The 15,395-nt window shown below is 36.0% G+C and overlaps 2 protein-coding genes and 1 long non-coding RNA gene across 3 annotated transcripts; 2 read left to right on the forward strand and 1 right to left on the reverse strand.

Annotated features, from left to right (window-relative positions):
- The first annotated feature begins 1,421 nt into the window (after positions 1 to 1,421).
- Positions 1,422 to 3,857, forward strand: LOC127064185 (uncharacterized). Its single transcript, XR_007781609.1, has 5 exons — positions 1,422 to 1,660; positions 1,721 to 1,884; positions 2,841 to 2,981; positions 3,065 to 3,205; positions 3,737 to 3,857. It is a non-coding gene; the product is annotated as an uncharacterized LOC127064185 (long non-coding RNA).
- A 9,197-nt stretch (positions 3,858 to 13,054) lies between these two features.
- On the forward strand, positions 13,055 to 14,385 carry LOC127064123 (40S ribosomal protein S2). The gene is made up of 3 exons (XM_050994717.1): positions 13,055 to 13,174; positions 13,414 to 13,765; positions 13,858 to 14,385. Exons 2-3 carry the CDS (start codon positions 13,415 to 13,417, stop codon positions 14,350 to 14,352), a joined length of 846 nt encoding a protein of 281 aa, XP_050850674.1. The 5' UTR covers positions 13,055 to 13,174; position 13,414; the 3' UTR covers positions 14,353 to 14,385.
- Positions 14,386 to 14,533: 148 nt separating this feature from the next.
- Positions 14,534 to 15,259, reverse strand: LOC127064126 (probable DNA-directed RNA polymerases I and III subunit RPAC2). Its single transcript, XM_050994719.1, has 3 exons — positions 15,065 to 15,259; positions 14,875 to 14,975; positions 14,534 to 14,774 (listed from the first exon to the last, which is right to left on the reverse strand). The coding sequence occupies exons 1-3, from the start codon at positions 15,080 to 15,082 to the stop codon at positions 14,588 to 14,590; spliced, it is 306 nt and encodes a 101-aa protein (XP_050850676.1). The 5' UTR covers positions 15,083 to 15,259; the 3' UTR covers positions 14,534 to 14,587.
- Positions 15,260 to 15,395: the final 136 nt, after the last annotated feature.

A 15,395-nucleotide genomic window follows, 5' to 3' on the forward strand; every position in this document is an offset into this window, starting at 1 on the left:
TTGGTTAATCATCTCAAAAATAGTAATGCGTGAGAAACTTAAAATAATATTAATTTAAAATTTCAATACTTAAAAATTGTGATTTCCATGGCTATCCATGGCTTCTTATGACGTCACAAACTCGAACCTATAATCGATTTTGACGATTATGAGATCAGTCTTAATCTGTATTCAGATGAGTGTACATCGAAAGATTTTTTCTAAACGTGAAAATTTACAAATTAATACGTTCGATAATTTTTCAATTATTTATAGTCTTTAATGTACACGGAGTACAAAAAATTAATATTAAAATAATAGTACATTCGTCTGATCATTCGAAAAATCGTAACGCGCGAAAAAATTAAAACAATATTAATTTGAAATTTCAATATTTAAAAATTTTCATCTCGCAGTCCATGGCTTCGTGAAACGACAACAAAATCAACCTTTGATCGATATTGACAGTTACTAGTTCAGTTTCGCTTTGTACTTCGACGAGTGTACATTGCAGTGTTTATCATACGTGTTTCCCTAATGTAATAAGGAAGAGTTAATGTAAGTACATTATTATATCACTCATTCTTCCAATATTTTATGCAAATTATTATATGTTGGAATTAAATTGTGAAATGGGAATAATTGGCTTTGCGAAACGACAACAAAAGTGGGCCTTTGACCGACTTTAACAATTAGTAGTTCAGTTTTGTTTTGTATTTCGACGAATGTACATCGTAGTATTCACAGATTGCGATCCCTGCGAGAAATACAGAAGAGTTAATGCAAATACATGGTTATATTACTCAATCTTTCGATATTCTATACAAATTATTTTATTGTAGAATTAAATTGTGAAGTGGGAATAGTTCGCTTCGCGAGACGACAACAAAATTGGATCTTTGAACGTTTGACAGTTACTGGTTTGTTACACTCTTGCTTTGAATTTAGACGAGTACACATCGTAGTTCTCGCAGTACGAGTTCTCCGCAAGTAATAGAGAGGAATTAATGCAAGTACATAATTATATCACTTACTCTTTCAATATTTTATACGATTTATTTTGTTTTAGAATGAAATGGTAAAGTGGGGATACTCTCCCACCCGTGACGAAAACAAAGTCGGACCGTTGACTGACTTTGACAGTTACTGGCTCAGTCTTGCCTTGAATTTCGATGAGTACACGTCGTAGTTCTCGCAGTACGAGTTCTCCGCAAGTAATAGAGAAGAATTAATGTAAGTACATAATTATATCACTCATTCTTTCAATATTCTATACGATTTATTTTATTTTAGAATGAAATGGTGAAGTGGGGATACTCTCCCACCCGTGACGAAAACAAAATCGGGCTGTAGACCAATTTTTACAATTACTGACTCAGTTTTACTTTGAATTTCGACGAGTACGCATCGCAGTTCTGCTAGTATGCATTCTCCGTAAGTAATAACGAAGAATTAATGTAAGTACAATATTATATCATTCATATTTTCGAAATTCTATGTAAATTATTTGATTTTAGACCTGAATTGCGGAGTGGGGATACTCGGCTTCGCGAGACAACAACAAAGTCGGACCGTCGAACGACTTTGACAGTTACTGCTTCAGTCTTGCCTCGAATTTCGACGAGTACACATCGCAGATCTCCCAGTACGCATTCTCCGCAAGTAATAACGAAGAGTTAATGTAAGTACAATATTATATCATTCATATTTTCGAAATTCTATGTAAATTATTCGATTTTAGACTTGAATTGCGGAGTGGGGATACTCGGCTTCGTGAGACGACAACAAAGTCGGACCGTCGAACGACTTTGACAGTTACTGCTTCAGTCTTGCCTTGAATTTCAACGAGTACACATCGCAGTTCTCCCAGTACGCATTCTCCGCAAGTAATAACGAAGAGTTAATGTAAGTACAATATTATATCATTCATAGTTTCGAAATTCTATGTAAATTATTTGATTTTAGACTTGAATTGCGGAGTGGGGATACTCTCCCACCCGTGACGAAAACAAAGTCGGACCGTGGAACGACTTTGACAGTTACTGCTTCAGTCTTGCCTTGAATTTCGACAAGTACACATCGCAGTTCTCCCAGTACGCATTCTCCGCAAGTAATAACGAAGAATTAATGTAAGTACAATATTATATCATTCATATTTTCGAAATTCTATGTAAATTATTTGATTTTAGACTTGAATTGCGGAGTGGGGATACTCGGCTTCGTGAGACGACAACAAAGTCGGACCGTCGAACGACTTTGACAGTTACTGCTTCAGTCTTGCCTCGAATTTCGACGAGTACACATCGCAGTTCTCCCAGTACGCATTCTCCGTAAGTAATAACGAAGAGTTAACGTAAATACAATATTATATCATTCATAGTTTCGAAATTCTATGTAAATTATTTGATTTTAGACTTGAATTGCGGAGTGGGGATACTCTCCCACCCGTGACGAAAACAAAATCGGGCTGTAGACCAATTTTTATAATTACTGACTCAGTTTTACTTTGAATTTCGACGAGTACGCATCGCAGTTCTGCTAGTATGCATTCTCCGTAAGTAATAACGAAGAATTAATGTAAGTACAATATTATATCATTCATATTTTCGAAATTCTATGTAAATTATTTGATTTTAGACCTGAATTGCGGAATGGGGATACTCGGCTTCGCGAGACGACAACAAAGTCGGACCGTCGAACGACTTTGACAGTTACTGCTTCAGTCTTGTCTTGAATTTCGACCAGTACACATCGCAGTTCTCCCAGTACGCATTCTCCGTAAGTAATAACGAAGAGTTAATGTAACTACAATATTATATCATTCATATTTTCGAAATTCTATGTAAATTATTTGATTTTAGACTTGAATTGCGGAGTGGGGATACTCGGCTTCGTGTGACGACAACAAAGTCGGACCGTCGAACGACTTTGACAGTTACTGCTTCAGTCTTGCCTCAAATTTCGACGAGTACACATCGCAGTTCTCCCAGTACGCATTCTCCGTAAGTAATAACGAAGAGTTAACGTAAATACAATATTATATCATTCATAGTTTCGAAATTCTATGTAAATTATTTGATTTTAGACTTGAATTGCGGAGTGGGGATACTCTCCCACCCGTGACGAAAACAAAATCGGGCTGTAGACCAATTTTTATAATTACTGACTCAGTTTTACTTTGAATTTCGACGAGTACGCATCGCAGTTCTGCTAGTATGCATTCTCCGTAAGTAATAACGAAGAGTTAATGTAACTACAATATTATATCATTCATATTTTCGAAATTCTATGTAAATTATTTGATTTTAGACTTGAATTGCGGAGTGGGGATACTCGGCTTCGTGTGACGACAACAAAGTCGGACCGTCGAACGACTTTGACAGTTACTGCTTCAGTCTTGCCTCAAATTTCGACGAGTACACATCGCAGTTCTCCCAGTACGCATTCTCCGTAAGTAATAACGAAGAGTTAACGTAAATACAATATTATATCATTCATAGTTTCGAAATTCTATGTAAATTATTTGATTTTAGACTTGAATTGCGGAGTGGGGATACTCTCCCACCCGTGACGAAAACAAAATCGGGCTGTAGACCAATTTTTATAATTACTGACTCAGTTTTACTTTGAATTTCGACGAGTACGCATCGCAGTTCTGCTAGTATGCATTCTCCGTAAGTAATAACGAAGAATTAATGTAAGTACAATATTATATCATTCATATTTTCGAAATTCTATGTAAATTATTTGATTTTAGACCTGAATTGCGGAGTGGGGGTACTCGGCTTCGCGAGACGACAACAAAGTCGGACCGTCGAACGACTTTGACAGTTACTGCTTCAGTCTTGCCTCGAATTTCGACGAGTACACATCGCAGTTCTCCCAGTACGCATCCTCCGTAAGTAATAACGAAGAGTTAACGTAAATACAATATTATATCATTCATAGTTTCGAAATTCTATGTAAATTATTTGATTTTAGACTTGAATTGCGGAGTGGGGATACTCGGCTTCGCGAGACGACAACAAAGTCGGACCGTCGAACGACTTTGACAGTTACTGCTTCAGTCTTGCCTTGAATTTCGACGAGTACACATCGCAGTTCTCCCAGTACGCATTCTCCGTAAGTATTAACGAAGAATTAACGTAAATACAATATTATATCATTCATATTTTCGAAATTCTACACTATTTCTTTCGTCTCAGACTTGGATTTCGCACTTTCGGGGGACTTTGGAAATCTATCTCCACGAGTGGACTTAGAAATTTTCTCACTTTCGTGGGACTTTGACAATCTATCTCCACGGGTGGACTTAGAAATTTTTGGAGGATGCCATTCGAGCGAGTATTAACGAAGATTTAAAGTAAGTATATATCTATATCATATATTTCTTTAATGATTTATAGTTTTCATTATAAGTGAAATACTTATTGATCGTGATACTTATGGTTTCGTTTGTATTTTTGTTTCAGAACCTCATTGCAATCGTGCGCGTAGCAATGATGAAATCGAGTGTTTATACCGTTAAAATAAAATTATCGCGAAGTAGAAGCAGTGTTTGTTCGTTCACGGTTCGCGATTTAAACCATAAGTGTTTTTACATAGACTGCGTGCAATGCAGTCGTTAGAGTCAGTGTTTGCTCGTAAAGTATTTTTCATTTTAACAGTCGCACAGACTGTACTTATAAAAGATAGTAGTATTTCGCGAAATAAATTCAGTGATCGTTCGTTAATAAATAACTACCGCGAATTAGAATCAGTGCTTCACTGAAGAGGATCTCGACCAACTTCGATGTCGACCTACCTCATTTTCAACCAACTACGTATCATCCACCCTCAATTTCGACCTAAATCGCGGTCCAGTGTTTTGGAGCCGTCGCAGAACTTCTTAAGTAGTAAGTTAATTTTTTAATTCCTCCGATCACTCAATCATGTCGAGGACGAAAGGTCCGAATCGGCACGGGTGATTGGTTGTAATTAATTAGTAGAAGAGCAATGAGTGACCACGAGTAAATTTCTTCGGAGATTTACTCGTGAATGGTATGTTATTTACGATTTATTTATTAGATCAGGATAGAGTCTTCTTGTTTAAACGCGTTAATTATAATTATTTGAAATTTTGAATATTTAAATGGATTTTTAAATAATTTTCTCTCGCGAAAATAGTAATGTATCGCGATATTCGCGAATTTTAATAATGAATAAGCAAGAAGACATTCGTGATGGGTAGTCTCTGGATTACAAACAAAATTATATAATTTATTTTCTAATAATTAGAATAATTGTTCGTAAGAAGGAGCATCCAATGATTTTTCATTACATTTTTAAATAAGGATTGATCAATTATATTAATAAACGAAAAGTCTCAATAGAGTCATTGCTTTTGAAAGAATAAAGTAGAGTAGAATCGTTGATAAAAGATAAAGAGACTTGTAGAATCGCAACGCGTAGAACATAGAATAAGTTAATCAATTTTTAGCTTAGGATTTTCAGCAATTAATATATTAATTCTCGTTTCTCTTCCGATGTTTTCTCAATTTTTCGTTTCAGGTTTATTTTAGATTTGCATTAGATTTGTTAGTTTTCTTCCACGTTTTAGAATAAGGGTCAATTTTAGTTCTTTGATATTGACGATAGTTATCGAATGTGTTCTATAGTTGTGGTTAGGGCACGAAGCAAAGAAGAGGCTATGTGCCGAAGAGGCCCCCACAAATTGTGGCTCAAGAGGGCAACTATTAGACTATTGAGTTATTTTCGAAAGTTTTACAGAACTCTTCGAAAATGGCTCTTAGTCATAATTAATGTCATAATTTAATTTTACCATATTGTCACTCAAAATGCTCTTATATAATAATATTATAATTTCCAGAAACTGAGACGACGTGACATTCCGTCTCCCATCTCACATTGCCACGCGTCCGCGAATAGAATTTTTACGTACTTTATATATTTATATTATTAAAGTCAAGTAACAAATTTTCTTGTATTTTTCTTTTCTAAAGTTCAATTAAATTCGTAATATTATTTTTGTAAAATTAAGTTTTATATTAAAGTAATAATTTCGAAACGTTTAAAACATGGCAATTGTGAGGACCACTGAAAGTGCAATGACTAAAAGTGCACAGAATAAGAAAATGCAATTGCGGAAAACACCGAAATTGCATTGAACGAAGGTGCACATACAGATGAAATAAGAACATTTAAATATATATCATATTTTCCGCTCACTTTTAGAGGAAGAATATCTAACAGGATTCCAGTATTATCCAGTTCATGGCTGCATATTATAGTTTAAATAATTATTTTAAATTGTTGATTAAATTGTTGATTAATTACTTTATCTTCTCTCGGGTGGGACCCTTGGGAGGGGCCCTCGGGTGTGGGCCTTAGGCGGGTTTGGTTCTTTTACTAAGGAAAAATCAAACTCAATTATGGTACTCTGATTTTCCTCAAATAAAACGATCTTCGAGATGCATATCAATCGTTCAGAATTCTATTTTTCTCACGCGAACATACGCAAATACTCTTTTTCACTTCTTCTCTTCTTCATTTCTTCTTTTCTTTTACTCTTTTCTATTTATCTTTTCCTAATCATTTTTTAACTCTTTTTCTGTTTCAGGTTAGATCATCGAGCGAGGTATCATCGAGGGATCGATCATCATAGAATTAAATTTTTACAGAGAAATTTTTGAATTAAATGTCTTTTTGCATATAATTTTTACTCTTATATTTAAGTTTTCTAATCTTTTTAATTTTTGCTTTATATTTAATTTTTGCTTTCACATTTAGTTTATATTAACTGTTTAATTTTTGTTTTTATATTTAATTTTTGTTATATCTAATTTTTGCTTTTATATTTAGTTTATGTTACCTGTTTAATTTTTACTTTTATATTTAGTTTATGTTACCTGTTTAATTTTTGCTTTTATATTTAATTTTTGTTATATCTAATTTTTGCTTTTATATTTAGTTTATGTTATCTGTTTAATTTTTGCTTTTATATTCATCTCTTGTTTTATTCTTTATCTGTTTCAGATTAGGTAATCAAGGAACCAATCATCGTGGGATTTTTACACGGAAGTTAATGGAACCTCTCTGCATATAATTTATGTTATATGCAGGAAGGGTATGTCTCCTTGCTTCCGTACGCGAATGATAGGGAAAACACTTACGCGCGTGACGGCCGGCACGCGCGTGGGTGTTCGCGATCGCGAGATTTAGTCCTACCGAGGACTTCGTTTTGTTCTTTGAAATAGCGAAATAGACACGACCGGTCGTGTCTCGAGATGTCTGAAGCCGACGGTGTGGACGGTGGAGCATCCTGTAAGCGGGGTTTTATACATCTCCAGTTTGCTGAGAAGCTCGAAGCTCCCGAAGCGGAAAGGCATCTCGGATCGTGGATTTTAGAGTAGAATCCCCGTTAATTCGCGTATTTCGACCCGTGTATTGTGCCGCATCCGTTTCATCGCCCAAGGACCATGGAGGGATTTAGATTCTTATACGGGTGTTTAAAGAATCTTTCTACCTCAGGCGTAGAAGGATGTCTTTTCTCCCGTTCGGGCAAGATAGAAGGACACTCGCTTATGTCGGCTGGCATAGGCGTTGGTGTTCTCGGGCGCGATTAAGTCCAAACTTGGCTCCAACGTACTCAACATATTCGCGTGAGTGTTTCCGGAATACTCGCGTAAGTATCTGCGAGTGCGGTAGGATTCAATTTTGGATTCCGGCGTTTGTCGCGAAAGCACGACCGGTTGTGCTCAAGTGGTGATCGAAGCTTCCGATGTTGGATAGTTGAGCTATGCGTAAGTCGGTTCCCAAATGCGGAGACGCATGGGGCTGCAATTTTAGCGTTTGGAGGCTTGAATTCGTCGGGAGTGGAGGTCGCCCCGTTGCTTTGCTTTCTTGATAGTAGTACTAGTAGTAAAAAGTCGAGTCACCGTTAGTCCGTGGGTCTCCAGATGCAGCAACCTCCACGCGGTGGGACCTGGGTCGGAAGTACTTGTGATATATCGGAAACTCATAGACTGCAAGTATTACCGTGCAAATGGCTGCGTTCTTCAAGATTTTTCCAAGATCTTTTCTATCAAATTCCAACTAAATTTCGAAGTACGTGCAATTTACGTTCATTCGTATATCTTCTGTATATTCTGCAATAAATACGCTCTTTCATTTTTCTTTAATCAAAAATATAATTTTATAATAATTAATTATTATAGTTTCTGTCGGGTGGGTCCCTTGGGATGGGCCCTTGGGTGTGGGCTTCTGTGCGGGTCTTCTTCCTTCAGTACCGAATAATCGAGCTGGATTTTCGTACTCTGGTTTTGCTCGGGTATGTCTTTTCTTTTCTTTTCTTTTCTTTTCTTTTCCATGTCCATATTTTCTCTCCAATTTCATCTTTTTCACAGGGGCCTATGTTCCATTGCATCTTACGGATATTCTTTTCTTTCTTTTCTTTTCTGCTTCATCCTTCTCAGGTGTGCGCACACTCTTGCTTCTCTTCTCATTTGCTTCTTCTCTTCTTCTCTTTCTCTTCTTCTATTCTTCTCTTTCTCTTCTTCTATTCTTCTCATTCTCTTCATCTTTTCCTCTTCTTCGCGAATCTCGATATATCCGCGCGGAATACGGGTAGGATAGGAAGAACACTCGCTCGTGTGTCGGCGGGCACAGGCGTGATGTTCTCGGGCGCGATTACAAGTCCTACGGTAATGGACTTCGTTTGATTGCTAAAACGAATAAATGACCGGTCGTGTGTCGGTTTATGTGCTACCGAGTATGGATTGCTATCCGTAAGCGTGGACTGACCCTCCTCCTGTTAGCAGTCTAAAGTCTCGGTTGGTACGTGGACGCCGCGAACACGAATTTAGAGTAGAGTCACCGTTATTCTAACACTCCCGGAAGTGTTCGGGCGCGATTAAAAGTCCTACCGGGGACTTCGTTTTATAGAACGCCGATTATTTGATCAGGCCGGTCACGCGAATATTAGAGTAGAGTCCCCGTTAGCCCGTGGGTCCCCAGACGCAGCAACCTCCTAGCGGTGGGACCTGGGTCGGTAGTACTTGTGATAGATTAAAATCTGTCTAAATTATATCAAAAATCTGTAATTAAAATATATACGTAATTATAAAACGCAAGTACTACCGGGCGAATGGCTGCGTATTTCAATATTTTTCCAAGATCTTTTCTGTCTAATTTCAATTAGACGTTAAATTATTTTCATTCTATATTATTAGTTATATTTCCACAGATAAATAAATTTCAATATAACAAAATTTTAAATTAATTTTCTAAGAGAATTGCACAGAAAACTTTTCTGTCCCACTTATGTTAGATATCGTTCATATTTATCCTGATTTACTTTTATTACTTATATATCTTAATAATTGTATATTTTTGATAATTACATTAATTATATACTTTTACCTATTATATGAATATACTTATGTTAGCTATCATTCGTATGTATCCTGATTTACTTTTATTACTTATATATCTTAATAATTGTATATTTTTGATAATTACATTAATTATATACTTTTACCTATTATATGAATATACTTATGTTAGCTATCATTCGTATGTATCCTGATTTTCTTTTATTACTTACATACCTTAATAATTGTATACTTTTGATAATTACATTAGTTACATAATTTTACTTACTATATGAATCATTATTATTAACATTTATTAATTGTTAGTCTCGGGTGGGACCCTTGGGAGGGGCCCTCGGGTGTGGGCCTTAGGCGGGTGTCGTTCTTTTACGAAAGAAAAATCGAATTCAATTATGATATTCTGATTTTGCTCGACTGAACCGAGCTTCGAGATACACACCCATCGTTCGGAATTCTATTTTTCTCATGCGTACATACGCAAATTTTCCGTTCATTTTTCCTTTTTCTGTTTGTCTATTCTTTTCCTATTTTCTTTATATCTGTTTCTCATTCTGTTTCATACTTTTTCTGTTTCAGATTAGATCATTGAGGAACCGAACGTCGAGGGACCGATCATCGTGAAATTAAATTTTTACAGGGAAGTTTTCGCATATAATTTTATATATAATTTTTGTTCTTATATTTAATTTCTATTATACTTTTAATTTTTGTTTTTGTATCTAACTTTTATTAACTTTTTAATTTTTGTTTTTATATTTAAGTTTTATTAACTTTTTAATTTTTGTTCTTACATTTAATTTTTATTATTTTTTTAATATTTGCTTTTATATTTCATTTTCATTATCTTTTTAATTTTTGATATTATATTTAGCACTACTATTATTTTTTTTCCGTTTCAGATTAGGTGACCGAGTGACGGATCATCGTGGGATCTTTACACGGAAGTTAATGGAACCTCTCTGCATATAATTCTCATTATATGCAGGGAGGGTATGTCTCCTTGCTTCCGTACGCGAATGATAGAGAAAACACTCACGCGCGTGACGGCCGGCACGCGTGTGGGTGTTCGCGGACGCGAGATTAATTAAGTCCTGCCGAGGACTACGTTTTGATTAGTGAAATCGAAATATAGACACGACCGGTCGTGTCTCGATATGTCTGAAGCCGACGGTGTGGACGGTGGAGCGATCTGTAAGCGGGGTTTTATACATCTCCAGTTTGCTGAGAAGCCCGAAGCTCCCGAAGCGGAAAAGCATCTCGGTTCGTGGATTTTAGAGTAGAATCCCCGTTAGTCCGTTTATTTCCAGGTGCAGCAATCGTTGCAGCAACCAAGGACCATTGAGGGACTTAGATTTTTACATGGGTGCGTAGAAGATTTCTTTTCTCCCGTTCGGGCAAGGTAGAAGGACACTCGCTTATGTCGGCTGCCATAGGCGTTGGTGTTCTCGGGCACGATTAAGTCCAAACTTGGCTCCAACGTACTCAACATATTCACGTGAGTGTTTCCGGAATACTCGCGTAAGTATCTGCGAGTGCGGTAGGATTCAATTTTGGATTCCGGCGTTTGTCGCGAAAGCACGATCGGTTGTGCTCAAGTGGTGATCGAAGCTTTCGATGTTGGATAGTTGAGCTATGCGTAAGTCGATTCCCAAATGTGGAGACGCATGGGGCTGCAATTTTAGCGTTTGGAGGCTTGAATTCGTCGGGAGTGGAGATCGCCCCGTTGCTTTGCTTTCTTGATAATAGTGTAGTGGTAAAAAGTAGAGTCCCCGTTAGTTCGCGGGTCTCCAGAAGCAGCAATTTCCACGCGGTTGGACCTGGGTCGGCAGTACTTGTGATGTATCGATATCCTATAGCCTGCAAGTATTTCCGAGCGTATGGCTGTGTTCTTTAAGCCTTTTCCAAAATCTTCTGTGTAATTCCAAATTAAACATCGAAGTTCGTACACTTTACATCCTTTCTTACATCTTTCGTATATTCGGAAACAAATACACAAGATAAATTATTCTAGTTTCTTTCGGGTGGGACCCATGAGTGGGGCTTGTGGGTGTGGGCTTCTATGCGGGTCTCCTTCTTTCAGATACGAAAAATCGAGCTCGATTTTCGTACTCTAGTTTTGGTCAAGCGTACCTACATTCTATGTCCATCTTCTCTTTTCAATTTCATCGTTCTCACACGTGCATGTGTTTCCTTCCGGTTATGCTTTCTTTCTTTTCTTCCGAATTCTATCGTTTTCACATGCGCGCATGTTCCGACTTTCTTTTCTTTTCTTTCTCTTCTGCTTCTCCTTCTCTTCATGGTTTTCGATATATCGGCGAGGGTTCGATATATCGTCGAAAGGTTCGGTTCATAATCGATTGCTAGATGCGAATACGGGTAAGATAGGAAGAACACTCGCGCGTGTGTCGGCTGGCACAGGCGTGATGTTCTCGGGCGCGATTACAAGTCCTACGGTAATGGACTTCGTTTGATTGCTAAAACGAATAAATGACCGGTCGTGTGTCGGTTTATGTGCTACCGAGTATGGATTGCTATCCGTAAGCGTGGACTGACCCTCCTCCTGTTAGCAGTCTAAAGTCTCGGTTGGTGCGTGGACGCCGCGAACGCGAATTTAGAGTAGAGTCACCGTTATTATAACACTCACGGGAGTGTTCGGGCGCGATTAAAAGTCCTACCGGGGACTTCGTTTTATAGAACGCCGATTATTTGATCACGCCGGTCACGCGAATTTTAGAGTAGAGTCCCCGTTAGCCCGTGGGTCCCCAGATGCAGCAACCTCCACGTGGTGGGACCTGGGTCGGTATTACTTGCGATATGTCGAAATCTATGTTTAAATCATATCTAAAATTTATAATTAAATTAAATATATAATTATATAACGCAAGTACTACCGGGCGAATGGCTGCATATTTCTGAATTTTTCTAAAATCTATTCATAAGAATATATATATATGTGTGTATATATATATATAATTATTGGCTAATTATTTTTGATAAAACATTCAACAAAATCTTGTTTTTTATCACAAATTTATATACTAATTATATGTATCAATTATATCTACTTATACTTTATCCATTTTTCCTGAATCAATCTAACACGTATTACTGCAAGACGGATATTACTATCAAAAAAGATGTACATATGAGAGACTGAAAAGTGTAAGTTCACAGTCTACTTACTTACTTCACTTACATGGAAACGATTGGTATGGCATGTTATAGGAGTATAAGCAAGCGTAACATTGATTCGATAAAAGCATGATGGGAACAGCGCTCCCTACTTGTGTTTGTAGTTCATATTTTGTCTATCCTGTCGCTGAAGTCACACACGCTTTGAGCGAAAGGTTATGACCGGAAGAAGCCTTAATGCTTTCTTCCATTTTTCGTTTATATGTATATTAATGTATTTATGTACGTATTATACTGTACATATTATTTCTTTGTTTAAAATAAAATAATATAATCAATTTATTTCAATTATTTAATTCATTGTCACGAATTAGTTATGGCTAAGTAATTTAAGTAATCTAACTAGATATGAAGAACAATTATGATTTTTTAATCGAATCAATAAAATTTATTATATTTTATTACATTATTGGTTAAAACCATATTTAATTTTGAGAATATCTATAAATATGTGCATTATGCTTAACACATGAAATCCTATTGGTCTATCATATTCGAGTGCTCGATTATGTCGAAGTAACGATATATATCGAATGAAATCGATTAGTACTATATCGCAAAGATAAGTAATGGTCTTTCCTTCGTGATCATAGTCACTAAGAGGAACTAACGTGAGTATAGCGTTCTCATTCTTAAGTTTATTATTATGAATATATCAAATAATAAATACAAAAAACTCTCTCTTTATTATTCGATTAATATTTACGATTTCTTTCCGTTCAAATTTGATCGATAAAAGAATTGTAGAAGTAACAAAAGGCAAATATTGAAAACACCATGTGTCACGTTGTATTTAATTAGTTATGTTTTTATATATTTATGTAAATGCAGTATGTGAATTTTATTATAGAATGGCGGACTCTGCTCCAGCCGCGCGTGGGGGTTTTCGTGGAGGTTTTGGTACTCGTGGTGCTGGCGGAGATCGTGGTGGGCCTCGAGGAAGGGGTCGTGGGGGAAGAGCAAGAGGACGTGGTCGTGGTCGTGGCAAAGAAGATAGTAAAGAATGGATACCTGTTACTAAGTTGGGCCGTTTAGTTAGAGATGGAAAGATACAGTCTTTAGAACATATTTATCTCTTTTCTTTACCTATCAAAGAATATGAAATTATTGATAAATTTCTTGGACCTGATCTTAAAGACGAAGTCTTAAAAATTATGCCGGTCCAAAAACAAACTAGAGCAGGTCAACGTACCCGTTTTAAGGTAAAAATGCTATTGATTATTGAACTTATGTTTCTAGTTATTATTAATCTGTTTAAGTAGTCAATTAAACGTTAGCTTAAAATATTTTTTAGGCCTTTGTAGCAATTGGAGATACCAACGGTCATATTGGTTTAGGTGTAAAGTGTTCTAAAGAAGTAGCTACTGCTATTCGTGGTGCTATTATTCTTGCTAAACTTTCTGTAGTACCTGTACGCAGAGGTTATTGGGGAAATAAAATTGGTAAACCACATACAGTACCTTGCAAAGTAACTGGTAAATGTGGATCAGTACAAGTGCGTTTAATTCCTGCACCAAGGGGTACAGGAATCGTATCAGCACCTGTTCCTAAAAAACTGTTACAAATGGCTGGTATCGAAGATTGTTATACCTCAGCTAGAGGATCTACTTGCACTCTGGGAAATTTTGCAAAAGCAACATATGCTGCTATAGCTAAGACTTATGCTTATTTAACACCAGATCTATGGAACGAACAACCTTTACTTAAAGCACCATATCAAGAATATGCTGATTATTTGTCCAAGACTCATAAAACTGTAGCAGGTCAGCGAGCTGCAGAAGTTGTTTAAAGAATAAACTTGAGCTCTATGAGAACCACCTAATTACTGATTTTATTTTCATATCATTCATCCCATCTTTTAAATATAGTATAACATATAATAATGTACTGTAACATATTATTAGTGTTTAAAAAAAAATATAAACAATTAAAATTGTTTCAAAACGAAATGAATATTAAAATGTCAAAAATATTTTAATTTAAATTTATTATTTATCTTGTTACAATGGAAGTAGAATAAAGGTTTATGCACTTTTATATTCTTTACATGCTTCATAGAAAGTTTCCAAAGTGTGATCACAAACTTTTTTCAAATCTTCAAGTCCACGTCTTAATACATCCGCAGCTGGACCGTCTTTAGTTTGTATTCTGAAGTGCATCTTTGTTTCTGCTGGATGAGGTACAGTATATCCACAGAACTCTACATCAGGACTATGATAAAAAATAAACATCAATAAATGTTAAATTTAATAATCATATATCGTGAATGTTATCTTGATATTTAAAAAACATAACTACTCAAAGTACATACTATTGAGATATTATAAATTGAAGTGCATTTCCTAATGTATGGCCTTCGTCTGAAAATATAAAAGTTCTAGACTTTTCTCCATACATTTGATCACCAACAAGCTGCAACAGACAAACACAACTTTTAATAGAAAATACTTTAATATGTTAAAAATAATATGTAAATTAATGAATATTTTTACATCTCATACCTCTGCAAGACGTCCCATTTTTTTATACTTATTAATTCAATAATATCTTACAGAATCTGCTTTTATTTATTACGAATACTGCAAGTCATATATTTATATATATATTAAGTTATTGACGATACGTTACAGTCAACGTTCCACTTTATACTGTAAAGTTCCAGTCATGAACAATAAAGCGAAGTTATTATTGAAATTCATTAAAGGCTTCCTTATAAACAGCGAACTTTGCAAATTATATAACACTAAAGTTTTCTCCACATACAGATTGCTGAGAAACTAAATTCGATGAGCATCTAAACGAAGTTTTTTATTGGTTGGCGAAAACAGTACT

The sequence above is a fragment of the Vespula vulgaris genome, chromosome 5 (assembly GCF_905475345.1).
Source record: "Vespula vulgaris chromosome 5, iyVesVulg1.1, whole genome shotgun sequence".
NCBI classification, from domain to species: Eukaryota; Metazoa; Arthropoda; class Insecta; order Hymenoptera; family Vespidae; genus Vespula; species Vespula vulgaris.

Coding starts and splice junctions, on each gene's coding strand:
- LOC127064123 (XM_050994717.1), top strand. CDS start 13,415: ATGGCGGACTCTGCTCCAGCCGCGCGTGGGGGTTTTCGTGGAGGTTTT. Junction 13,766..13,857: donor GTCAACGTACCCGTTTTAAG/GTAAAAATGCTA, acceptor AATATTTTTTAG/GCCTTTGTAGCAATTGGAGA.
- LOC127064126 (XM_050994719.1), bottom strand. Junction 14,775..14,874: donor CAATTTATAATATCTCAATA/GTATGTACTTTG, acceptor TTTTTATCATAG/TCCTGATGTAGAGTTCTGTG.